Source organism: Melampsora larici-populina (assembly GCF_000204055.1).
Source record: "Melampsora larici-populina 98AG31 unplaced genomic scaffold MELLAscaffold_38, whole genome shotgun sequence".
Taxonomy (NCBI): domain Eukaryota; kingdom Fungi; phylum Basidiomycota; class Pucciniomycetes; order Pucciniales; family Melampsoraceae; genus Melampsora; species Melampsora laricis-populina.
Window position 1 is genome coordinate 270,849 of NW_006768802.1, and position 24,790 is coordinate 295,638.

The 24,790-nt window shown below is 40.2% G+C and overlaps 9 protein-coding genes across 9 annotated transcripts; 5 read left to right on the forward strand and 4 right to left on the reverse strand.

The window, feature by feature from the left end:
- Positions 1-1,110: 1,110 nt before the first annotated feature.
- On the forward strand, positions 1,111-2,122 carry MELLADRAFT_90514 (uncharacterized protein; the record flags this gene model as incomplete). The annotated part of the gene is made up of 4 exons (XM_007413643.1): positions 1,111-1,173; positions 1,248-1,426; positions 1,531-1,615; positions 1,727-2,122. 4 exons carry the CDS (start codon positions 1,111-1,113, stop codon positions 2,120-2,122), a joined length of 723 nt encoding a protein of 240 aa, XP_007413705.1.
- Positions 2,123-2,789: 667 nt separating this feature from the next.
- Positions 2,790-3,516, reverse strand: MELLADRAFT_90515 (uncharacterized protein; the record flags this gene model as incomplete). The annotated part of the gene is made up of 4 exons (XM_007413772.1): positions 2,790-2,960; positions 3,044-3,198; positions 3,287-3,410; positions 3,496-3,516. The coding sequence occupies 4 exons, from the start codon at positions 3,514-3,516 to the stop codon at positions 2,790-2,792; spliced, it is 471 nt and encodes a 156-aa protein (XP_007413834.1).
- Positions 3,517-6,060: 2,544 nt separating this feature from the next.
- Positions 6,061-6,604, forward strand: MELLADRAFT_90516 (uncharacterized protein; the record flags this gene model as incomplete). The annotated part of the gene is made up of 2 exons (XM_007413644.1): positions 6,061-6,237; positions 6,314-6,604. The coding sequence occupies 2 exons, from the start codon at positions 6,061-6,063 to the stop codon at positions 6,602-6,604; spliced, it is 468 nt and encodes a 155-aa protein (XP_007413706.1).
- Positions 6,605-7,211: 607 nt separating this feature from the next.
- On the reverse strand, positions 7,212-8,437 carry MELLADRAFT_90517 (uncharacterized protein; the record flags this gene model as incomplete). Its single annotated transcript, XM_007413771.1, has 7 exons — positions 7,212-7,310; positions 7,358-7,520; positions 7,592-7,699; positions 7,755-7,965; positions 8,032-8,057; positions 8,176-8,239; positions 8,299-8,437. 7 exons carry the CDS (start codon positions 8,435-8,437, stop codon positions 7,212-7,214), a joined length of 810 nt encoding a protein of 269 aa, XP_007413833.1.
- A 902-nt stretch (positions 8,438-9,339) lies between these two features.
- Positions 9,340-10,861, forward strand: MELLADRAFT_65907 (uncharacterized protein; the record flags this gene model as incomplete). Its single annotated transcript, XM_007413645.1, has 7 exons — positions 9,340-9,502; positions 9,712-9,728; positions 9,955-10,124; positions 10,268-10,387; positions 10,461-10,538; positions 10,597-10,687; positions 10,760-10,861. 7 exons carry the CDS (start codon positions 9,340-9,342, stop codon positions 10,859-10,861), a joined length of 741 nt encoding a protein of 246 aa, XP_007413707.1.
- A 5,954-nt stretch (positions 10,862-16,815) lies between these two features.
- On the forward strand, positions 16,816-18,998 carry MELLADRAFT_90519 (uncharacterized protein; the record flags this gene model as incomplete). Its single annotated transcript, XM_007413646.1, has 12 exons — positions 16,816-16,938; positions 16,988-17,151; positions 17,218-17,228; positions 17,307-17,581; positions 17,641-17,811; positions 17,876-17,998; positions 18,064-18,210; positions 18,278-18,364; positions 18,428-18,486; positions 18,534-18,552; positions 18,640-18,722; positions 18,860-18,998. 12 exons carry the CDS (start codon positions 16,816-16,818, stop codon positions 18,996-18,998), a joined length of 1,401 nt encoding a protein of 466 aa, XP_007413708.1.
- A 1,733-nt stretch (positions 18,999-20,731) lies between these two features.
- On the forward strand, positions 20,732-21,957 carry MELLADRAFT_90520 (uncharacterized protein; the record flags this gene model as incomplete). Its single annotated transcript, XM_007413647.1, has 7 exons — positions 20,732-20,870; positions 20,930-20,993; positions 21,112-21,137; positions 21,204-21,414; positions 21,470-21,577; positions 21,649-21,811; positions 21,859-21,957. The coding sequence occupies 7 exons, from the start codon at positions 20,732-20,734 to the stop codon at positions 21,955-21,957; spliced, it is 810 nt and encodes a 269-aa protein (XP_007413709.1).
- Positions 21,958-22,006: 49 nt separating this feature from the next.
- MELLADRAFT_90521 (uncharacterized protein) lies at positions 22,007-22,252 on the reverse strand (the record flags this gene model as incomplete). Its single annotated transcript, XM_007413770.1, has 1 exon — positions 22,007-22,252. One exon carries the CDS (start codon positions 22,250-22,252, stop codon positions 22,007-22,009), a length of 246 nt encoding a protein of 81 aa, XP_007413832.1.
- Positions 22,253-22,559: 307 nt separating this feature from the next.
- Positions 22,560-23,342, reverse strand: MELLADRAFT_90522 (uncharacterized protein; the record flags this gene model as incomplete). Its single annotated transcript, XM_007413769.1, has 4 exons — positions 22,560-22,850; positions 22,927-23,106; positions 23,194-23,219; positions 23,267-23,342. 4 exons carry the CDS (start codon positions 23,340-23,342, stop codon positions 22,560-22,562), a joined length of 573 nt encoding a protein of 190 aa, XP_007413831.1.
- Between the last annotated feature and the right edge of the window lie 1,448 nt (positions 23,343-24,790).

Below are 24,790 nucleotides of genomic sequence, written 5' to 3' on the forward strand. Positions count from 1 at the left end.
TCATTATGTGATCAACAGAAACTGAGGAGATGAGTCAGGCCTCCCTCAGGCAAAATTCCTTAGCAAAGAAGCTTGAGGGCGGGCTGGCCCATCTGCTCACTTCATCTAAGCCCCTCAGCTCATCCTCAGCGGCATCCCTTGACACCTGCTGATTGGGGGGACACCTGTGGCTGGCTGGGCTATTGTCAAGCTAGCCCCGTGTTGGGTTTTACAACACCAACCCAAACTGTTTTGGGAACAAGGGCAACTGGGTCATCCCCGACAGTGCTGACTGTCAGCTGACAGCAATCACTTTCACATCCCTTTTGCAGACCTTACAAACCTGTGATATCCTTGCAAGTTTTACACACTCCTTTCTTGTGCATCACACCATTGTCATATTTCTTGGATGCACCAGTAATCACAAGAGACTCAATCAACCTTCAATTATCAATCGTTAGAACTTGATTTAACTAATCTACAAACTTCAACTTATTTTGAACTCATCAGTTTATTGATCTCTTTAATCTTGATCAATTTATTAATCTTTCGGATCTCATTTTGATTCTCTTCTTTGAACTTTCCTTCTACTACTGATCCTTCAAAAATCAAACAAAATTCAACATTAAAATTAATCAAATTACAAAACAAATCATGGCTTCACTGTTGACTTTAATTAAATCGTCTATTTGATTATCACACATGTCAAGAAATCTTCATTTTTTACAGTCAAAGCTTTGGCGACTTCATTGGCAGATACCTTGCTCTCGCTTTGACAGCCTACCTCTACATCAGTAGACCAAACTAACACACAAACGATCAAAAAAGTAACCGTCCGGATAGAAAAGCCTTCAGTGATTGCATTTGGGGAAACATACACGCTCATCAACTGAAAAATTGACTGCAGGAAGGAACATCACAGGAGCCAACTATGGCTCAGCTTCAAATCTTCAAATCAGTTCTCGTTCATCATCGCCTTCACATCAACTTGATGAATTAGATCATGTAGTTTATATTGGCTTAGGCTCAAATATGGGAAATCGACTTGAAAATATTTCTTCAGCTTTAGATCGACTTTGTCAACCAATAGAATTAGGAGGTGCAAATGCTAAATTATTGGATACAAGTTTTATGTATGAAAGTGAACCAATGTATGTTGTGAATCAATCTCAATTCCTCAACACCGCTTGTAAGGTAGATGATTACCTATCCAAAAAATCCTCTTCCATTCAGTAGTCTGACAACAAAGTTTTCTTTACTTCTTATAGATTTCAACACCGTTAGACCCTTTTGATCTTCTTAATGTGCTGAAATCTATCAAAAAGAGCTATGGAAGAGATCTTGATACAAGTCAAAGTAACGGACCACAACCTATCGATATTGATATTTTAATGTTTGATTCACAACTCACCAACAAAGATCATTTAAAGATACCCCATATTGGGATGTCAAGTTGACAATTTGTTTTAGAACCATTAAACGAGTAAGGTTTGATTCTTTCTCAAGTCTAGTCTATTCCAGGCTCAAATTGTTTTTCTTCACACTTTGTAGTATTGCAGCTCATGTACTACATCCACAACATTGTGTCACTATTGGTTCTCTTCTATCACGTCTTACAAAATCAGAACCATCAACAGTAACCCAAATCCCATTCCGGAAATTCATCAAAATGTCCTACTCTCGAGCTTTCAAAATGGACACATCTAATGTCTATCTTAAATTGTACACCTGATTCATTCTCAGATAGTGGTTCATCTTTGAACCATCTGATGTGATTCAAAAATCTCTAAATCAAATCAAGAATGGTACAGATATAATTGATATTGGTGGAATGTCTACTAGACCTGGTGCAGATGAAGTCACAACTAAAGAAGAAATTTGTAGAACTGTTCCGGTGATTCAAGCTCTAAGAGAAACTCATGATGTAAAATGTCATATTAGTATTGATACTTTCAAGTCAGATGTTGCTAGAGCTGCTGCTGGGGCAACAATAGTAAATGATGTATCAGGTGGTCAAGCAGATCCAAATATGTTAACAACAGTAGCTAAACTAGGAGTACTTATCGTCCTAACGCACATGCGTAGTGATCCAAAAACAATGACTAGTCTGATTGATTATTTTTTTTCTTCTTCTCTTGTATAGAATTTGGTCACTACAATAATGTTTTTTTGTAGTGAAAACTTGTAATTCTTGCAAAGATAAGATCAAAGTTTTTGGTGCAAATTGAATTTGTATAAAGGTGTTATTTTACTGTTTGTTTGATGGTAAAGATTCTATGATTGTTGGATACCTCATGTTCAGATTGAAACCTTCAATTTTTGGATGTCAACTTCCTCTTGTCTTTTGGAATTAGTGAGACAAGTAGGTGAGCCCAAGGGATCAGAAGACTTTAAAATTCTTCTGTATGATTTTTTTTGTTCAAAGGATGCAAATTGACTGGATCTACAAGTTCAACTGGTTCTGGGAATATTTGAATCACACTGTTGTTCTTTTCAATTATTCACTTTAGAAGCGTATTTATAACAAGTATTGATTTTTTCTATAGGAACGAACATAGGAACCAAATTATAAACTCTCTTTCATATTGGTCATTGAGGTTATATTTTTACATCAGAGTCAAATTCTGTTTAGATTTAAATATTTCAGTGATCAAAGTAATCAAAACCGAGTTAAAAATTTGATATTTTATGAAAGCTCTGTACAAGGATGATCCTAGAAAACCAAAGGATCATTGTTCTTTGAGTAACCACTCAACATGTAATGGATCTAGGAATTATTGAAAAGAGTATAATTGCAAGTTCTGATCGATTCAAGAATGAGATGATGATGTTGTTGTAGTATTGAAATTAGGTTTAGTATAATCTTTGAATAGATTGGATTGATATTGATGAGATTCATCAGCATGAATTGATGATCTTTCTAATCTTCTATCTCTTGTTTTATTTTTTGGTAACATTCCTGAAACTGCTTTTCTTAAAATCTTTAAAACAAAAAACAAAAAAAAAGTTTATTAAAGGTTTAGTTAAAAATTGATTGGGAAATGGGAAAAAAGAAGAAACAAACCATGGGTGGATTTTGTTCTAATAGTTTTGAATATGGTGTTTCTTTTAATGCTCCTGGATATTGACTATGAGAATAATGAATCTTTTGGGCTTCTTTTTTTCCTGTGACTTTAATTAATCTAGCATTTGTAACAACAACATAATCACCTATATCAACTTCCAAAGGAAAAAAAACAATTATTACTCATCAGCTTATTCATAAAGTGATCGTTATAGTTCTTATTAATCAATTAAAAATTCATACTTCTAGGATCAAAGAATGCTTTATATTTTCCCATTAATTTATTGGCAATTTGTGTTGCTAATCTTCCTAAGATTTGATCTTCTGCATCTACTTGTCTCCAAACTCTTGCAAAACCAAGTGCGATCTAATATATATACAGAGAAGAAAAGGGAAAAATCATCCTTTTTATGTTATTGTTGATCGGCTGAAGAGAAGGTTTGGGAACTAACGTTAGAAACTGAATAGGTCATTGGTCGTTGAGGTTACACTGCCAGGATTAAACACTGTCCTAATTGGGATAATGTGTTGCTTTTTGGGGATAATTAATTTTGGCCATATAAATGCTAAGCAATTAGTGCAAAAGTGATCATTATTCCATTAGGGACAGTGTTTAATCCTGGCAGTGTTAGGAACTTCACCAATCCGTTGGTCTTGAGCAGTTGTGATGAATTGGAGAATGTGAGTGTTGAGTTCAAGGTGTAAATCTAGAAGAGTCAAAAGTAAAGAAAGAGGGCATTTAACAAAAAGCTTGAGCAGGACCATAACCAGTACAAGCTAAAAATGTACAAGGATGATCAGAAGGTAAAGATTCAGGAGGAACGCAAGTAATTAAATATTTAGAAGGAGAGATTGAAGAAGGAAGATGGCGAGAGTTAATTGGAGAAGGAGAAGAAGGCAAGATTGAAGTAAGATTTGAAGACTAAGGTAAAGAATCAAGACTTGGACAATGAAGATATCAAACTCAACCCGTCAAAAAACCGGTCTATGCTAAAAACCCCGCGGAATTTGAGCCGGGTTCTGGTCGTGATTCTTTGGTACCCCGCAAACCAAATTTCAACAAAAGCAGGGTAAATTTGTGGTGTAGTGCTGACATGTATTGGGAAGGGTGGTGAAAAAAAAGAGTTTGTTTCCATCTTGGAGAGGTTCTGAGCGGTTCTGAGTATGCCTCATGAGCAAATCCTGAATATTCATCTCGGAGACTGAGCCCAAAGCACAGGGGCAAAAATTAATGCTCACAACTATGTGAGCATTGAAATTTTCCTGTTTTGTTCCCATTTGTTTCCCATTTGTTTCCAATTTGTTTCCCATTTGTTTCCCATTTGTTTCCCATTTGTTCCCTTTTCTTTCTGTTTGTCAGCTGATTACGTGATCATCAGGAACTGAGCAGACAAACTAAGCCTTCCTCAGCATTTATTCCTGAGCAAAGAATCCTGAGGAAGGGCTGATCCATCTGCTCAGCTGATCCTGAGCGGCATTCCCTGGTTCAGTAAGCTCCAAGGGATGCCACCAATGTATAGCTTAGGGGCTGAGCTGAACTGAGTATTCCCTTACCTAAGTCTCTGAAGTATCCCCCAGATGGATCACAGAGCGCCAAGCTTGCCTCAAGCTTGATGGCTCGGGAATGAAGCCTGAGGCTCGTCTGCTTGTTCAACTGAGCTGCTCAGTTATTCCTCAGGGGCATCCCTGAGATCAGGAGGATCCGGAGGATTTCACTGCTCATTGGATGAGGGGCTGCTCAGTTATTCCTCAGGGGCATCCCTGAGATCAGGAGGATCCGGAGGATTTCACTGCTCATTGGATGAGGGGCTGCTCAGTTATTCCTCAGGGGCATCCCTGAGATCAGGAGGATCCGGAGGATTTCACTGCTCATTGGATGAGGGCCTGCTCAGCTAGTCCTCAGGGGCATTCCTGGCCGGATCAGAAGGATCCAAAGGATGTCACTGAGTATTGGCTGAGGGGCTGCTCAGTTGATCTCAGCCCCTCAGTGTGAAAAACTTTATCCAGGGATATCACTGAGGATTAGCTGAGCAATGAGCAGATGGGATGACGCTTTTATCAGGCTTCATTCCTTAGCAAGGAAGTCTGAGAAAAGTCCGGCCCATCAGTGATCCAGTCAGGGGATGCTACTGAGTATTTGCTGAGCAGCTCAAATGGGACGCCCCTGGGCAGGCTTCTTCACTGAAAAATGAAGCCTCAGGAAGGTATAGTTCATGTGCTCATCTTCATTTTGAACAAATTGCTGAGTATTCAGTGCCTCATGAGCTGATCCTGAGTACTCATTGGGAATCAGTTATTGCTCATCCAAGATGGAAATGAGCCTTCTCAATAAATGTCAAGTAAAATATGACAACCACAGGATGATCACCTGAACACAAACAAGATTGTGAATTGAATCAATCTGAAAGAAAATGAATCTTTTTTGCAGAATTCCAAAAAGTCTACAACGCTCACATGTATGTGAGTATCTATTTTGGCCCCTGTGAAGAATGCTCATCCAAGAAGAAAATGAGAATTCTCCAGCAACACCAAGAAAAATCTGAGCAAAACAGCCTGATTGCCTGAACACTACCAAACTCATGAATTGAATGATTCTGAAACAAAATGAATCTTTTTTGGAGTTTTCAGGAAAGTCTACAACACTCACATAGTTGTGAGCATTGATTTTGGCCCCTGTGAATCCTGCTCGTCAAAGGTATATTCATCAGGCTCTGCTCTATATTGCTTGGCTTCCTTAACCAGTTGAGAGTCTTCAGCATCTAAGAATTCTAGAGTCTATTGTTCCCCTTGTTGCATTCTGAGCCTCTGACCAGACCAAAGAGAGCGGTCAAGTTTTTGAAGCTGGAGCTGGATGGTACGGAAAGCTACGTTGGGAAAGAACTCGAGGCGCAGTCTTCGAAGCGGATGACACTTTTACTCCGTCCGCAGTATGTCTCCTTCTCAGCATCGGACTACGATCCCCGATTGTTGAGCACACGCCTGATGATATTATTTGTATCATGGTTCTATTATAGATTATGGCTCGGTTTGACGAGATCAACAATTTTGATCAGGCTGAGCATCCAGAAGACATCACAGACGCCCATTTTTTAGACTATTTGGAGCAAGGAAAGCAACTTTCTACCAATCCACAGTCGTCAAAGCCGCTCACTTACCGTGGAAAGACTGTGATGGTCACTGGCGCTGGCAACGGGGTGAGTAATTCTTGATATTAAACCAATGCATTACCATTTTTCTCATATCCATTCCGCTTCCAATACCTGAGGATAGCTAGGAACAGCCTATGCTTTGATGTATGGCAAGCTTGGTGCGAACGTCGTGGTGAACGATATGAACTCGGAAGCCGCGAGTAAAGTGGTGGATGAAATCAAACATCTCGGTGCTAAGGCAGTTGCCAATACTTCATCCGTTGAGGATGAACAGAAGGTCGTGAAGGCTGCTTTGGACAACTTTGGAAGCCTACATGTTATCGTTAACAACGCTGGTATACTGAGTGACAAGAGCTTTATCTCGATGACCAACGCTGAATGGGATATTATTCAGAAGGTTCATCTCAGGTGAACTTATAGCGTTTGTCATGCTGCGTGGCCAATCTTCATGAAACAAAAGTTCGGTAGGATACTCAACACTACTAGCGCTGTAGGTCTGTATCAAAACTTTGGTCAGGTATGTAAAACAAGTCTACTTAGGTGACAAAGATGAGTCCACCTGATGATCATCTCTGGTTCCCGATTGGATGTCCGATACACAATAGGCTAACTATAGTACGGCAAAGGCAGGCATTCTGGGCTTAACTAAGACTCTGGCAATCGAAGGCAAGAAGTATAACATATTCTGCAATACTATTGCTCCAAACGCCGGAACTGCGATGACGGCTACCATGTGGCCTGAAGAGCGAGTTCAAGCGTTTAAGCCCGACTTTGTCGCACCGCTGGTCGGCTATCTGACCAGTGAAACGAATGAAGAAACTAGTGGTCAGCTGTACGAAGCTAGCGGCGGTTGGTGTGCAGCTATTAGGTGGCAAAGATCATATGGGCTTTCAGTGAGGCATCTCTTCATTCTTGTCTCAAAACGGCTTTTAGTTCCACATATAGAAAAGAACTCGTGTCAACTTCATTGTAACAGAAAACAATCGTAATACAATTGTAACAAGAAAAGAGTGAAACCATTAAGCCACAGAATTCACGTTGTCCAGCTCCTCAGACAAGCGTGAAACTCTTCGTCTCTGCAGGTAAATATTGGTCAAAAAGCCTCCCAGCTGGGGGTTCTCATCAGCAAAATACGGAGAAAAACAAAAAAGAGTGACCAACATACCAGTTGTGTTGGAAATGATGATGATATCATCAAAGTATTTCTCCAAGGGTTATGAAAAACCATATCACCCCATACTATTCTTGTCGCCATTTGGCCACCCACCTCCAGGACAGGATTGAATACCAGGCTGCGGTAGTTGAAAAGCAAGACAGATCCCATTTCACTACAAAAGATTTAAAACAGCTGATCAGAAGGAGACGAGAATAAATAAGATACTTACTGAAGGTGACTTACAAAGTTATATTGAAAGTGATGGAAGCACGCAATCCATTTTCATGGTTTGAAGTTGCTGATTGTAATGCTCCTATAATGAAGCCTACAGCTGCTTCAATTCCCACGACACTAATGGAATAAGGTCAGCTTTTTGGGATGACTCAAAAAAAATCAGGGATCTTACATATATATTGATGAGGATTCATCCAGCAGGGTGGCACATATCCCCGCAGGACCTTGGGCAAATGACGTGAAGTCCTCTTCCTTTTGGGATTGGGAACTGAATATTAAAGGATTCCTCCATCTACAGCAAAGATACAAGAGTTGAATGGCGGTGAATGCCCCAACTAATTGAGATATAAAATGAATAATGATACAGCATTTTGGTATACGCCCTGAAAACTGCAAAATTACTGTGATTAGCTGATTTCAAAACAGTATCAATGCTGGAGATGACTTACAATGGCTAGCAGCGTAGTCCCAAAGTCTAGATATACCTCAGTACCAAGGAACCTAGCAAGATATCATGTGAAATAAATTGCTAGTCTAATGACTTTATGATAATAATCAGTCCCAGTTGATAATAGCGTATTGAATGAGCTTACTCAGTGGCAGCAGCAATAAGAATTGATTCATGTTGAAATCCTTTGATGTCCGTTGAACTTAGTACTGGGGAAGAAGCATGAGTTTAAAAAATTAAGAACAGAGAAAACAAGATATGAACGTACAAGCAAAAGGAATTCGACTTATGGTGACAAGAAAGAATGTGCATAAGAACTCAGCGTAGCCATGATCAAAAAGTGTCATGAAAACACTTTGTACAATTTGACTATAGGTAGCAACACCAGCAAGAAAAGATGATGACATTACGACTTTATTGGTAGAGGGTATAGAGATGATGCAATGAATGAATGAGGATAGAAGATGCAACGAGAGACAAAACGACTTCTTTAAGAGCAGTGGTGGTCTTGTTAGATCAATCAGGAGCCACTCACTGCTCTTAGTTGGGATCAATAGCGCAATTCAACTCGAGAAGTGCAAACGTCCTGACGCAGAGCCCCGATCGTGTTTTTTAAGGTGGTTGGATTGCGGTTGCCTGAACGGTCTTAAAATTGGTATTTATGACCTTGTAAAATAAGGCACAACGCTTATTCCCCTTTTGCAATCTAATATCCATTTTTGAAGTTTTTTTTTTTCATTTGTTTTTTATTAATAATAAGACGTCTGAAAACACCATGTAAATGGCTTGGAGGATGTTCTAATCTTGGAGACTTTTCCCAGCGTGGCATCTGCTGAGATGAAGTGAGGCGAATGATTATTGTGTTGGTAGGTAAATGATCAACGACAATGTGTCACTTAACTTACACAAGACCATGCAAAAAAGGGCATGCTTATGTAATCAGGACCTTGGCGTAGCAGTCTTGCAATTGAGGACTATGAGCTGGAGCTTGATCACCCAGCCCGCCTTTTTTAGTACTGGAGGGAAATGAGATTCTAAACGGAGAATGCAGGTGTTTACGTGCCTGTTGCTTGAGAATGCGATTGGAATCTATGGAACCAATACACATTCTTTTGAGTCAGACAAGAATGATATTGTCGTTTCGTTCCTTTCTTGCCATCTTTCTTGTTTTGAATATATATCGCACCAAGAATCGTTTTACCCCCGTATCAATCCTCACATTGTTCCATTTTTTCCACTCGACTCACTTGCCCTTCTCTTTACAACTCACATCTTATCAATCTTATTCTGCGATCGTCAATCTTTCATCATGTATTTAGAGAAGAATTCAGAAAGCATTCCTCACACACTTCCCGTCATCGCCCTAGAGGACAATCAGCACATCCACAAACAGCCAACGCATCTGACGAGCAGCATTTCCGAGTTCATTGGTGTTTTCATCTTTGTTGTGTGTGCTGAAACCATAAAGCTTTGTATGTGGCCAGCTCATATTTATTGGCGTTCAATCGATATGTTTGAATATCCAGCTGACTGATCTTTCATTCAGCATACCTCATGTCTGGGGACCATGCTTGGCCTCGTAATGTACACCCCCATCGATCCTTACAGGTTTAACTCATGTTTCTGATGCTAACGTTCTTCTATCCGCACCCACTTCCGTCTTGCTCGTCTCTTAATTCAGTTGGCGATAATTTACTTGTAAGTCCTACTCACTACTTCAGACCAAGAACCCGCACAGAGACTGACGCACTTCCTCGTCATTCTCAAAGCTGTCCCCTTATCTTGGTTTTTGTATATGCGCTTTTCATCCCTTGCCCTCGCCTCATGAATGTTCATCTGAACCCTGGACTTACTCTGAGCCTCACTGTACGGCCTTTTCCACTACGCTTTGGCTCTTCATGATAACTAATACACAGCATTGTAGATTTTTGGTAAATTCCCAGTGAAGGATTTATTTCCTTATCTTCTTGCACAGCTCCTCGGTGCAACATTTGGTGCTCTATGTGTACATGGTGGCTACCATCTATATACTGGCGTGATCTTGACTCAACTTTCAACTGCCAATGCCACCTTTGTTACTGTTTCAACCCTATGGTCCGTAGGCAGTACTGCTGGACCCGAACACAAACTATCTCATCGCCCCCCTGGTTTGTATTGTTCTTCTCAAACTAAGCTACCCAGTTGTTCAATCTACTTTTAACAATTTGACGCTAATGATGATGTGACCTTTTCAACAGTCTTATGACCTTCACTATTGAATGGCTATTTGCAATGTTGGCAAGTATGTTTATTCACTTAGATGTAGCTCAGTCAAAAGGCAAAATGTTTCTTGGTGGACCAGGGTGTTTACGTTGGTTGTAAGTGTTTCTTTTCCCCCTGGTTTTGGTGGTACAGATGATGTATAACTTTTTTACAACAGATATACTTTAGGAGTGTGATGTATTTTATGTCGGTCGTCTACTTCTTTGAAGCCCGACTAGTTATCAACACTGCGTACGGAATGGGAGTGTAAGTCAAAATTTGATCATTTGCAAAGCTCGACCAAGCTGATCACTTGTGATTTTAGTCAGATCGCCTCTTGGATTCTGCAGGTCAAACCACTTGCCCTTCAGTGGTCATGTGCAGCGACCACTTTTGTCAGCTTACCAGCATTCATGGTAAGATATTTAATTTTCTCCTTTGGTTTTTGTGACCGTGTTGACCCTCTCAACCTTTGTCTTCTTTCTTAGGCTGGCGGTGCACTTTACAAGCTTCGCCATCCTGAGAAAATATCAAGGGCAGACTCAACAGAAAAGTGCATGGAGCCACTTGGGAGCGCTGAGCTTGTTTGATACATCTGCATCACGGTGTTGGATTGTCACCTTGCCCATACATTTGATTTACAAACAACTGATCATATCTCACATGATTCAATTTTGTAAAACATATTTATGTATAATGTTAACAACATTTCCTTTCATTGCATCACATGATGTTCATAGCAGTGTCCATCACTAAAGAGAAACCTCCGCTAGCTACCGCCAAGGCAAAATTTCGCGATTCTTTATTGCAATCCTCTATGCTTAGCCCTGCCTTCAAAGTGAGGCTGTTTCACTAGCGCGGCCGATCCTTTAAACCTCATTCAAAACAGTTACAATAGCTCATGTCATGACGAGAATAGCTCACGGTGTTAGTAAGTCAATCCGCAGAGGTATCAAAAGAAGTCTCAACACTAAGCGATTTGTGTCTAAGACACTGCTTGTTCTGCTCCCATTTTGAGGATTGCAAGCTGGATTACGGCGTCTGTGATTGTGTTATGTGCTCCCAAAGAAACGTATACACATTAGAGACCTCATTCAAGAACTAGTGAGGGTGATAGAGAGTCCATAAGATTATTACTACCTGAAGGTAGCATATTGTCGACTAGACAACTTCCTAAAGCGCAGCCCAAGTTGCTGCCGGATCGACCTCACTGGGAAGATGACCAACCCAGAGCGTATGGTTTCTTACATAAAATATGAATTCTGGTTCTGTCAAAAAAAGAACAATCAAAATCAACATACATGCGCCAATGTGACTGCCCAACTCCTGATAGTAATTTTACTAGCGATTGGGCGCCCAGCCGCCGCGCTACTCTTATCTCAATACTGTTTTTGACTCACTACCAATTGGAACTGTGCAATCAGGCAATGCAAATAGTTTATCAATTGCCATGTGATTGTAGAGCATCACATCATTATCCATCATAATCTTTTTTACATTATCCATGCCTGTGCCTAATGTTACACATTAGGGGGGCTCAGGTCAAAAAATTTTACCACTTTTATCATAAAAAACTTTTCCCAATTGCGTAAATTTTTTTTTTTAGGCAAATTTGCGTAAATCAGTGCTCAGAAGGAGATCTGAAAGAAATTTTTACGGTCCTTTTTTACAAATTGGGAAAAGTTTTTACAGCACGGTACCGTAAAAAACTTTCCCCAATTTTTTACGAAAAGGCCGTAAAAATTCTGACTTGGGCCCCCTTATTAACATCCATTTTGCATTAACCAAGGCACTGTATCACTGTGTAGTATATGTTACGTAAATTAATGTTTACCCTGGAATTGTGTTGGTCTGCAGCTTATATACAAGAATTGTCTTGAGGCAAAGTCTGATTGCCTATGATAAAGACCTGAGGATGAGAAAACCGGGCTTCTATGTCTTCTTTGCTGAGGCAACCCAAGTGGCTAATAATCTGGATGCACTCCTGCATCCATTTGTAGCAGTTTCAGTCATGATAGTAGTCCCATCTATATCTCCTGAATGGGCACAGTTTCCTTTTCCCTCTTTGTTGTTAGCATTGTCTGCCATTAGACCTATGAACCCATTGACATACTGTAGACATAAACATCAGTTCCCAACACACTTGTCCAATTGGTTGACAATTTTGCCTTCTGTTTCTTTGATATTTGTCCCAGTTCAGTGCTTTCAGTGGCAATTGACATAATTTTGGGGATGAGGCAACATCAATCCTAGTAACTCAGCTAACTGAAGGCTTGGGTAGAGATTGCTTACAATAGGGCAGTTCAAGTTTGACAAAGCCCTAAAACAGAACTGTGCCTACAGCAAGATGCTGCTTATAAATTTTTAAAGTCGGAAAAACTCTGAGAAAGCCCTACCTGAGGAGCACATACTTGTGCCAACCAAAGTTGAAAGTCTACAATTTTACAGCGCATTGAGGCTAAAAGACTTATAATTTTACAACATTTTGGGTTAACTTGAACTGCCCTAATAGGCCTGCTTATAGATTTGCAAATTGTAAATTATCTCTTTTCTTATTCCGTTGATATCTGGTCACCTTGATGGTAATATAGTGTGTTGAACTTCACAATGCAAACCAAAAAAATCCATTTGATCTTATTCAACTTGTCAGACCTAAAACTACATAATCAGGGATAGGCATCATTTTAAGATTCACAAGTTGAGTGACAATCATTTTTATTTCATTTGGGGTTGATCAAAATTGAACAGTCTATATATATTTCTCTTTTGTTATCACATTGTTTTTTATGCTACATTTAATTTTTGATTCTATTGTTTAGCAAGATCCTATGAAACACATTTTATAGATCCTGTTGAAAAAGAGCTACACACAATTCCACCCACTGCAGATTTGGGTTTCTTAAACCAACAAAATTGTATAACCTAGAAAAAAACAATTTCATATTGTAGTCCTTTTCTTAAAATACTAATCCAACAATCTTGATTCATTGGTTCATTGAGACAAAATAGACTCTCTAGAAGCATAAGGCAAACATCTAAATTCAAGCCTGAATCTAGTTGTTTGATTCAACACATTTTGATTTTGATGTGAATTTGAATTTCCTCCTGTTTCTTCTGAATTTGAAAAAACTCTCAATCTGATGAATTGGGATTTCGAGTCTTAACAAAGCTTCTGTTGAACTATGTTTCGAACATGAGAGGTAAAGATCTGAAGTCAGACGTGATCATAAACACGCATAAGAGTCACAAAGTCAGGAAGAAATTTCAAAAACTTACAGCCCTTTGCATGATTGATGACTTTGAAGAAGAAAAAACCTCGAGTTTTCAACAAAAAAACCTTGAGTTTTTTTAAAAAGTGACTGAGTTTTTTCAAAAAACTACTGAGTTTTTGAAAAAGTCAATGAGTTTTTCTTGAAATTTTCAAATGTCAATGAGTTTTTGAAAAATTCAGTAGGTTTTCAAAAAAACTCGGTCACTTTTTGAAGAAACTCGAGGTTTTTTTTTCTCCAAAGTCATCAATCATGCAAAGGGCTGTACATTCAGCAAACACATTGAAACATTCTAGCCACATGTTGTGATGTTAAATGTTGTGCTACTTCTGAATTAGGACCGGATTTTGACGCAGGTGGTCACTTTTCAGCATGCAACAACACCTTGCCTCCTCTAATGCAATCTAAGATGATTATTTTTGTTGAGAGAATGATGAATAAGGTCTAGTAAATTTTGTTCATGAAAATGAACTTGTTTTCCAAGGAAATGTTGTTAACATTATACATAAATATGTTCTACAAAATTGAATCATGTGAGATATGATCAGTTGTTTGTAAATCAAATGTATGGGCAAGGTGACAATCCAACACCGTGATGCAGATGTATCAAACAAGCTCAGCGCTCCCAAGTGGCTCCATGCACTTTTCTGTTGAGTCTGCCCTTGATATTTTCTCAGGATGGCGAAGCTTGTAAAGTGCACCGCCAGCCTAAGAAAGAATACAAAGGTTGAGAGGGTCAACACGGTCACAAAAACCAAAGGAGAAAATTAAATATCTTACCATGAATGCTGGTAAGCTGACAAAAGTGGTCGCTGCACATGACCACTGAAGGGCAAGTGGTTTGACCTGCAGAATCCAAGAGGCGATCTGACTAAAATCACAAGTGATCAGCTTGGTCGAGCTTTGCAAATGATCAAATTTTGACTTACACTCCCATTCCGTACGCAGTGTTGATAACTAGTCGGGCTTCAAAGAAGTAGACGACCGACATAAAATACATCACACTCCTAAAGTATATCCGTTGTAAAAAAGTTATACATCATCTGTACCACCAAAACCAGGGGGAAAAGAAACACTTACAACCAACGTAAACACCCTGGTCCACCAAGAAACATTTTGCCTTTTGACTGAGCTACATCTAAGTGAATAAACATACTTGCCAACCTTCACTACAAGAAAGATAATATTTTCTGGGCAGAAAATTAAATTATTGATACACAAAAATATTGAGAGGCCAGGAGGAGAGCAAAAAATGAATAAAAATATGCATCTTGTTCCCTGCGTTGAGAACTTCACTCTGCATATTTTTCCGTATTTTTACAGTCCATATTGATAAGTGTACTAACAATAAACCTTCACAATCATCCAATTACAACCTGTAACAAGCACTGAAATTTGGCTCATTAGGGCCCGTTCGGCTGGAACCCAAAAGCTACTTTTGGCCAAAAGCTTCACCAAAGTCAAAAAGCGCTTTTGACCAAAAGTAGCTTTTGATTTTGGTCAAAAACTCCGGTGTTCGGTAAGTTTGTTTGATCAAAATCAAAAGCTACTTTTGGTCAAAAGTTCGTTCAATTTCAAAAACAGCCTCAAGGCTGTTTTTGAGATGAAAATCAACTTTTGCCCCTCGACTCAATCGATCAACCTCACCCACTCAAACTTCACCCACTCAACACTCTTCACCCACTCGACACTCTTCACCCACTCAAAACCCCTTGCCGCCATCAATCATGCCTTTCCACCATTGTCTTTTCTTATTTCATGAAATCAGTCATCTTACTCATCATCTCGTCATCGATTCAAACAAATCAAATCCATTAGTAGTAATGGATTCACTTTGTAAACCAATCAAAGATTTCTTTCTATTTCTTTGATTTACATTAACTTGTAGTCCTTGAAGTTCTGAATTGTTGTAATGAACTTTGATGTTTAAGATTTCCTGATTTATTTATACTATGAACTCGATGAGTAACAGTCGCTAATTTGGATGTTCTATTGATGGATCAATGTATTTAAAACTCATTCGATTAATTTTCAAGTTTTGACACAAAAACTCCTTTTACATGACCGTTACCGAACTGTCAACCGGTGATCAAAAGGTCAACAATGATCTTTTTGATCTTTCATTGAACTTTTTGGTTGACTGTTTGGTAAACGAAGAAGCCGAAATTCAGCTTTTCATTTTGCCCCTTGAAAATGGGGCAAAATGAAAAGTCGCTTTTGTGTAACGACTTTTGGGAAAAACAGCCGAACGGGCCCTTAGTGTTTAGAGAAACTTTTGATTTCTGAAAATACTCATAACTTTGTCAAATCTGCCTCAAAACGCTCGATTTTGGGTGCATTGGTAAGCTGGAATTGTCCTCCAAAAAGTTCATAATAGGACCACACAGCATGCTGGTCTGCTAAAAAAGATACCATCTCTTTTTTATAACTTTGTACATACAGATCCATAGAATGATTGTCATACTAGCTACATAGTTCTTGATCTTATGAAAGTTCGAGAGGAAGAGTTCAGCTTTCCAATGCACTTAAAATCGAGTGTTTTGAGGCAGATTTGACAAAGTTATAGGTGTTTTCAGACATCAAAAGTTTCTCTAAACACTAATGAGCCAAATTTCAGTGCTTGTTACAGGTTGTAATTGGATCATTATGAAGGTTTATTGTTAGTACACTTATCAATACGGACTGTAGAAATATGGAAAAATATGGAGAGTGAAGCTCTCACCGCAGGGAACAAGATGCATATTTTTATTTATTTTTTGCCCTTCTCCTGGCCTCTCAATATTTTTGTGTATCAATAATTTAATTTTCTGCCCAGAAAATATTATATTTTGTGTAGTGATTGCAAATAGCCATTCAATAGTGAAGGTCATAAGACTGTTGAAAAGGTCACATCATCATTAGCGTCAAATTGTTAAAAGTAGATTGAACAACTGGGTAGCTTAGTTTGAGAAGAACAATACAAACCAGGGGGGCGATGAGATAGTTTGTGTTCGGGTCCAGCAGTACTGCCTACGGACCATAGGGTTGAAACAGTAACAAAGGTGGCATCGGCAGTTGAAAGTTGAGTCAAGATCACGCCAGTATATAGATGGTAGCCACCATGTACACATAGAGCACCAAATGTTGCACTGAGGAGCTGTGCAAGAAGATAAGGAAATAAATCCTTCACTGGGAATTTACCAAAAATCTACAATGCTGCGTATTAGTTATCATGAAGAGCCAAAGCGTAGTGGAAAAGGCCGTACAGTGAGGCTCAGAGTAAGTCCAGGGTTCAGATGAACATTCATGAGGCAAGGGCAAGGGATGAAAAGCGCATATACGAAAACCAAGATAAGGGGACAGCTTTGAGAATGACGAGGAAGTGCGTCAGTCTCTGTGCGGGTTCTTGGTCTGAAGTAGTGAGTAGGAATTACAAGTAAATTATCGCCAACTGAATTAAGAGATGAGCAAGACGGAAGTGGGTGCGGATACACCACAAACCCTCCTTTTGTTGAGGAACGGGTTTCAGGAGGTTCCACCAAGACATGGTTGAATACCGGTGGATTTTTGGCAGAGTACCGCGACCTGATCCGGCCCTCAAGTGATTTTCAAAATACAGGTGATCAACCACCGTGAGAGCGGTTGATCACCTGAAGTCATGATTTCCTTGAAAACCTCTCAAAAACCCGTAATGACAGAAATGAAAATGGTAAAGTCTCTCCTCCATATTTGATTTAAATTCTTCCTTCAACTAACACGCCTTGCATCTTCAACAAATCAAACCAAGAACGAATCAAAAAAGGCCACGACAATGACGATGAAGATGGAAATGACAATGACGATGAGGACTACAATATCAATGAGGACAACGATGATGATGACAATGATGACAATGGTCCAGGCCGATCTTCAGTTGCTGGTAGTCGAAGCCCTGCTGCTAAACCAGAAATTCCAGCAATTCCGATGCATCTCACTGGTCAACAATTACAAACCTTCAATGAGCTGTCTAGTATTCTTGAACTCAATGAAGATTATAAGGTCAAGGGACGTGAGCTCTGCAATGTAAGTAACGTAATCCACACTTTCCATGAGAGAGAACACAGCTCAATTTCAACCTATAGGTACACGAGAAATCAGACCATTTCACAGCCATGATGGTAAACCTGCTTGCATCTCAAAAAAAGCTTGATGATTATCACGAGTTTGTTACCAGCAAGATCACCCAATTACTTGAAAGTTTATCATCGGTATCAGGCCCAATGAAGGGGTGGAACCCGGCCCACAAGCTTAGGGTAAGTCAAATTCAAATAACGATCAAAGATACCATTTGTTCTCTGATGTCTTGGTCACTTTAAGCAAACTGTACGTATGATAGCCACTCAGTGCATTATCACAGGTGATGTTCAAGCATACATGGCTACCCGGGACAAGCAAGGCAATCAAGAGCATCTTCCCCTCTCTCTGTCTGCAAACGTTTTGGTAAATCAAATTTTCTGAATTGTTGTTCTCTCATACTTTCTTTTTTCACTGATCTCATGTTGCAGGATAAAATTCTTGAAAATCCGTCTGAATGGAGAAAAAGATTGCTTCCAGCCCAATATGGCAGAAATCCGGACCCTGTTGAATCAAAAGACTTTCACAAGTGGCTTAATGTCATTTTGAAAGAGATCAGAAAGGATCTGAATAAAATCGTAAGCAATTTCATTCCTATCTTCACCCAGACAATCAATTTTGCATCTTTTTTTTTTCCTTCTACAGCTCCTCACCAACATCCACATTCCAAATCGAGCCGAGAAAACACCGTCCCTCTTGAACGTGCCAACCATTGAGTCGATCATTATGAAGGTAAGTAGCGCTCAGTACCTGTTCTTCTAACAATTTTTCTTTCTTTCTTTGGTTATGATTTAGACTCATAGTTCGAATATCAATAGATCTATGAAAGAGAACACGACTTTATCAGAGGCAAAGTGCGTGTCCGTGAAGATATTCTAGCAGAAATAGATCATCTTCGAAGAGCTCGTTATGCGTGGCTTGTAAGTTGCATGCAGATTGCCTTCATCTCATCCCTACTACATAACAAAGGCTGATTTTACAATATGGTTTCTAACAGAGGATGCAAGTATTACCACAACCATTCGTTCTGGGGAGTTGTAGACGATAAGTTGGAAGACTTGCGCACTAAGTCTGTCCGTTATCGTTATGCGTGAGTTTTACTTGTTTTGTTGTGTTTGTAATTCCCTTTGATTGATCATTTCACATTATGATTCAACACATTCTTTCAAAAAACAGCTACTTTCTCGTAGTTTTACGCTTTGACTTTGACCAATTTGATGGGAATAGGACCTTTACTGAAATCAAGGGAACCACCGACTTTGCGTTGCCAAGTGAAGATGAGGTTCAAGCACAAATCAAACACTTAGATCAGACTCACGGAGCTGTTATAGAACAACCAGAGGCCTCCCATCAAGAGCCCGAGTGATAGCATCACTTAGCTAGGTATGTAATATAAGAAGGATTTTGTTTTACTTTTTTACTTTGCAAGTATTTTTCATTCATCTTGTCTTCTGTCAGGTAGCTGTAACATTTTTCCTTTTCTTTCTTTTTCTTTCATTTTCTCTCATGTAAGATTTTTCCTTTTCTCTCATTTTATTTGGTTTGGAACATCTTCTTTTCCTTTTGTAAATACGTTTGGTTATTGTTTCATTTTGTTGTCAATGGAGAAACGCATCACTGGTTAAGCGTACTGCAAACAGCAATGTGGAGCAAATGAAAGCGCCGGCCTGCGAGCTGGACACAAAATTTGGAGCGCCCCTGATTTTCCACCAACCTGAAACCAGTTCAGAACCGGGCTTATAAGCCCAGTTCCTCCCAGGTTCGGCAGGGCACGTTCTACACACGTTTCCGCCTAGGCAAGCAGAACCGGTTCTTGACCAGGGGTCAGCCCTAGGTCAGGAACCGGTTTGGTGGGTTCGTGGTGTAGAAGAACGTTAGCATCAGAAACATGAGTTAAACCTGTAAGGATCGATGGGGGTGTACATTACGAGGCCAAGCATGGTCCCCAGACATGAGGTATGCTGAATGAAAGATCAGTCAGCTGGATATTCAAACATATCGATTGAACGCCAATAAATATGAGCTGGCCACATACAAAGCTTTATGGTTTCAGCACACACAACAAAGATGAAAACACCAATGAACTCGGAAATGCTGCTCGTCAGATGCGTTGGCTGTTTGTGGATGTGCTGATTGTCCTCTAGGGCGATGACGGGAAGTGTGTGAGGAATGCTTTCTGAATTCTTCTCTAAATACATGATGAAAGATTGACGATCGCAGAATAAGATTGATAAGATGTGAGTTGTAAAGAGAAGGGCAAGTGAGTCGAGTGGAAAAAATGGAACAATGTGAGGATTGATACGGGGGTAAAACGATTCTTGGTGCGATATATATTCAAAACAAGAAAGATGGCAAGAAAGGAACGAAACGACAATATCATTCTTGTCTGACTCAAAAGAATGTGTATTGGTTCCATAGATTCCAATCGCATTCTCAAGCAACAGGCACGTAAACACCTGCATTCTCCGTTTAGAATCTCATTTCCCTCCAGTACTAAAAAAGCGGGGCTGGGTGATCAAGCTCCAGCTCATAGTCCTCAATTGCAAGACTGCTACGCCAAGGTCCTGATTACATAAGCATGCCCTATTTTGCATGGTCTTGTGTAAGTTAAGTGACACATTGTCGTTGATCATTTACCTACCAACACAATAATCATTCGCCTCACTTCATCTCAGCAGATGCCACGCTGGGAAAAGTCTCCAAGATTAGAACATCCTCCAAGCCATTTACATGGTGTTTTCAGACGTCTTATTATTAATAAAAAACAAATGAAAAAAAAAACTTCAAAAATGGATATTAGATTGCAAAAGGGGAATAAGTGTTGTGCCTTATTTTACAAGGTCATAAATACCAATTTTAAGACCGTTCAGGCAACCGCAATCCAACCACCTTAAAAAACACGATCGGGGCTCTGCGTCAGGACGTTTGCACTTCTCGAGTTGAATTGCGCTATTGATCCCAACTAAGAGCAGTGAGTGGCTCCTGATTGATCTAACAAGACCACCACTGCTCTTAAAGAAGTCGTTTTGTCTCTCGTTGCATCTTCTATCCTCATTCATTCATTGCATCATCTCTATACCCTCTACCAATAAAGTCGTAATGTCATCATCTTTTCTTGCTGGTGTTGCTACCTATAGTCAAATTGTACAAAGTGTTTTCATGACACTTTTTGATCATGGCTACGCTGAGTTCTTATGCACATTATTTCTTGTCACCATAAGTCGAATTCCTTTTGCTTGTACGTTCATATCTTGTTTTCTCTGTTCTTAATTTTTTAAACTCATGCTTCTTCCCCAGTACTAAGTTCAACGGACATCAAAGGATTTCAACATGAATCAATTCTTATTGCTGCTGCCACTGAGTAAGCTCATTCAATACGCTATTATCAACTGGGACTGATTATTATCATAAAGTCATTAGACTAGCAATTTATTTCACATGATATCTTGCTAGGTTCCTTGGTACTGAGGTATATCTAGACTTTGGGACTACGCTGCTAGCCATTGTAAGTCATCTCCAGCATTGATACTGTTTTGAAATCAGCTAATCACAGTAATTTTGCAGTTTTCAGGGCGTATACCAAAATGCTGTATCATTATTCATTTTATATCTCAATTAGTTGGGGCATTCACCGCCATTCAACTCTTGTATCTTTGCTGTAGATGGAGGAATCCTTTAATATTCAGTTCCCAATCCCAAAAGGAAGAGGACTTCACGTCATTTGCCCAAGGTCCTGCGGGGATATGTGCCACCCTGCTGGATGAATCCTCATCAATATATATGTAAGATCCCTGATTTTTTTTGAGTCATCCCAAAAAGCTGACCTTATTCCATTAGTGTCGTGGGAATTGAAGCAGCTGTAGGCTTCATTATAGGAGCATTACAATCAGCAACTTCAAACCATGAAAATGGATTGCGTGCTTCCATCACTTTCAATATAACTTTGTAAGTCACCTTCAGTAAGTATCTTATTTATTCTCGTCTCCTTCTGATCAGCTGTTTTAAATCTTTTGTAGTGAAATGGGATCTGTCTTGCTTTTCAACCACCGCAGCCTGGTATTCAATCCTGTCCTGGAGGTGGGTGGCCAAATGGCGACAAGAATAGTATGGGGTGATATGGTTTTTCATAACCCTTGGAGAAATACTTTGATGATATCATCATCATTTCCAACACAACTGGTATGTTGGTCACTCTTTTTTGTTTTTCTCCGTATTTTGCTGATGAGAACCCCCAGCTGGGAGGCTTTTTGACCAATATTTACCTGCAGAGACGAAGAGTTTCACGCTTGTCTGAGGAGCTGGACAACGTGAATTCTGTGGCTTAATGGTTTCACTCTTTTCTTGTTACAATTGTATTACTTCTTTATCTTACAATTACGATTGTTTTCTGTTACAATGAAGTTGACACGAGTTCTGTTTTGAGACAAGAATGAAGAGATGCCTCACTGAAAGCCCATATGATCTTTGCCACCTAATAGCTGCACACCAACCGCCGCTAGCTTCGTACAGCTGACCACTAGTTTCTTCATTCGTTTCACTGGTCAGATAGCCGACCAGCGGTGCGACAAAGTCGGGCTTAAACGCTTGAACTCGCTCTTCAGGCCACATGGTAGCCGTCATCGCAGTTCCGGCGTTTGGAGCAATAGTATTGCAGAATATGTTATACTTCTTGCCTTCGATTGCCAGAGTCTTAGTTAAGCCCAGAATGCCTGCCTTTGCCGTACTATAGTTAGCCTATTGTGTATCGGACATCCAATCGGGAACCAGAGATGATCATCAGGTGGACTCATCTTTGTCACCTAAGTAGACTTGTTTTACATACCTGACCAAAGTTTTGATACAGACCTACAGCGCTAGTAGTGTTGAGTATCCTACCGAACTTTTGTTTCATGAAGATTGGCCACGCAGCATGACAAACGCTATAAGTTCACCTGAGATGAACCTTCTGAATAATATCCCATTCAGCGTTGGTCATCGAGATAAAGCTCTTGTCACTCAGTATACCAGCGTTGTTAACGATAACATGTAGGCTTCCAAAGTTGTCCAAAGCAGCCTTCACGACCTTCTGTTCATCCTCAACGGATGAAGTATTGGCAACTGCCTTAGCACCGAGATGTTTGATTTCATCCACCACTTTACTCGCGGCTTCCGAGTTCATATCGTTCACCACGACGTTCGCACCAAGCTTGCCATACATCAAAGCATAGGCTGTTCCTAGCTATCCTCAGGTATTGGAAGCGGAATGGATATGAGAAAAATGGTAATGCATTGGTTTAATATCAAGAATTACTCACCCCGTTGCCAGCGCCAGTGACCATCACAGTCTTTCCACGGTAAGTGAGCGGCTTTGACGACTGTGGATTGGTAGAAAGTTGCTTTCCTTGCTCCAAATAGTCTAAAAAATGGGCGTCTGTGATGTCTTCCGGATGCTCAGCCTGATCAAAATTGTTGATCTCGTCAAACCGAGCCATAATCTATAATAGAACCATGATACAAATAATATCATCAGGCGTGTGCTCAACAATTGGGGATTGTAGTCCGATGCTGAGAAGGAGACATACTGCGGACGGAGTAAAAGTGTCATCCGCTTCGAAGACTGCGCCTCGAGTTCTTTCCCAACGTAGCTTTCCGTACCATCCAGCTCCAGCTTCAAAAACTTGACCGCTCTCTTTGGTCTGGTCAGAGGCTCAGAATGCAACAAGGGGAACATTAGACTCTAGAATTCTTAGATGCTGAAGACTCTCAACTGGTTAAGGAAGCCAAGCAATATAGAGCAGAGCCTGATGAATATACCTTTGACGAGCAGGATTCACAGGGGCCAAAATCAATGCTCACAACTATGTGAGTGTTGTAGACTTTCCTGAAAACTCCAAAAAAGATTCATTTTGTTTCAGAATCATTCAATTCATGAGTTTGGTAGTGTTCAGGCAATCAGGCTGTTTTGCTCAGATTTTTCTTGGTGTTGCTGGAGAATTCTCATTTTCTTCTTGGATGAGCATTCTTCACAGGGGCCAAAATAGATACTCACATACATGTGAGCGTTGTAGACTTTTTGGAATTCTGCAAAAAAGATTCATTTTCTTTCAGATTGATTCAATTCACAATCTTGTTTGTGTTCAGGTGATCATCCTGTGGTTGTCATATTTTACTTGACATTTATTGAGAAGGCTCATTTCCATCTTGGATGAGCAATAACTGATTCCCAATGAGTACTCAGGATCAGCTCATGAGGCACTGAATACTCAGCAATTTGTTCAAAATGAAGATGAGCACATGAACTATACCTTCCTGAGGCTTCATTTTTCAGTGAAGAAGCCTGCCCAGGGGCGTCCCATTTGAGCTGCTCAGCAAATACTCAGTAGCATCCCCTGACTGGATCACTGATGGGCCGGACTTTTCTCAGACTTCCTTGCTAAGGAATGAAGCCTGATAAAAGCGTCATCCCATCTGCTCATTGCTCAGCTAATCCTCAGTGATATCCCTGGATAAAGTTTTTCACACTGAGGGGCTGAGATCAACTGAGCAGCCCCTCAGCCAATACTCAGTGACATCCTTTGGATCCTTCTGATCCGGCCAGGAATGCCCCTGAGGACTAGCTGAGCAGGCCCTCATCCAATGAGCAGTGAAATCCTCCGGATCCTCCTGATCTCAGGGATGCCCCTGAGGAATAACTGAGCAGCCCCTCATCCAATGAGCAGTGAAATCCTCCGGATCCTCCTGATCTCAGGGATGCCCCTGAGGAATAACTGAGCAGCTCAGTTGAACGAGCAGACGGGCCTCAGGCTTCATTCCCGAGCCATCAAGCTTGAGGCAAGCTTGGCGCTCTGTGATCCATCTGGGGGATACTTCAGAGACTTAGGTAAGGGAATACTCAGTTCAGCTCAGCCCCTAAGCTATACATTGGTGGCATCCCTTGGAGCTTACTGAACCAGGGAATGCCGCTCAGGATCAGCTGAGCAGATGGATCAGCCCTTCCTCAGACTTCTTTGCTCAGGAATAAATGCTGAGGAAGGCTTAGTTTGTCTGCTCAGTTCCTGATGATCACGTAATCAGCTGACAAACAGAAAGAAAAGGGAACAAATGGGAAACAAATTGGAAACAAATGGGAAACAAATGGGAACAAAACAGGAAAATTTCAACGCTCACATAGTTGTGAGC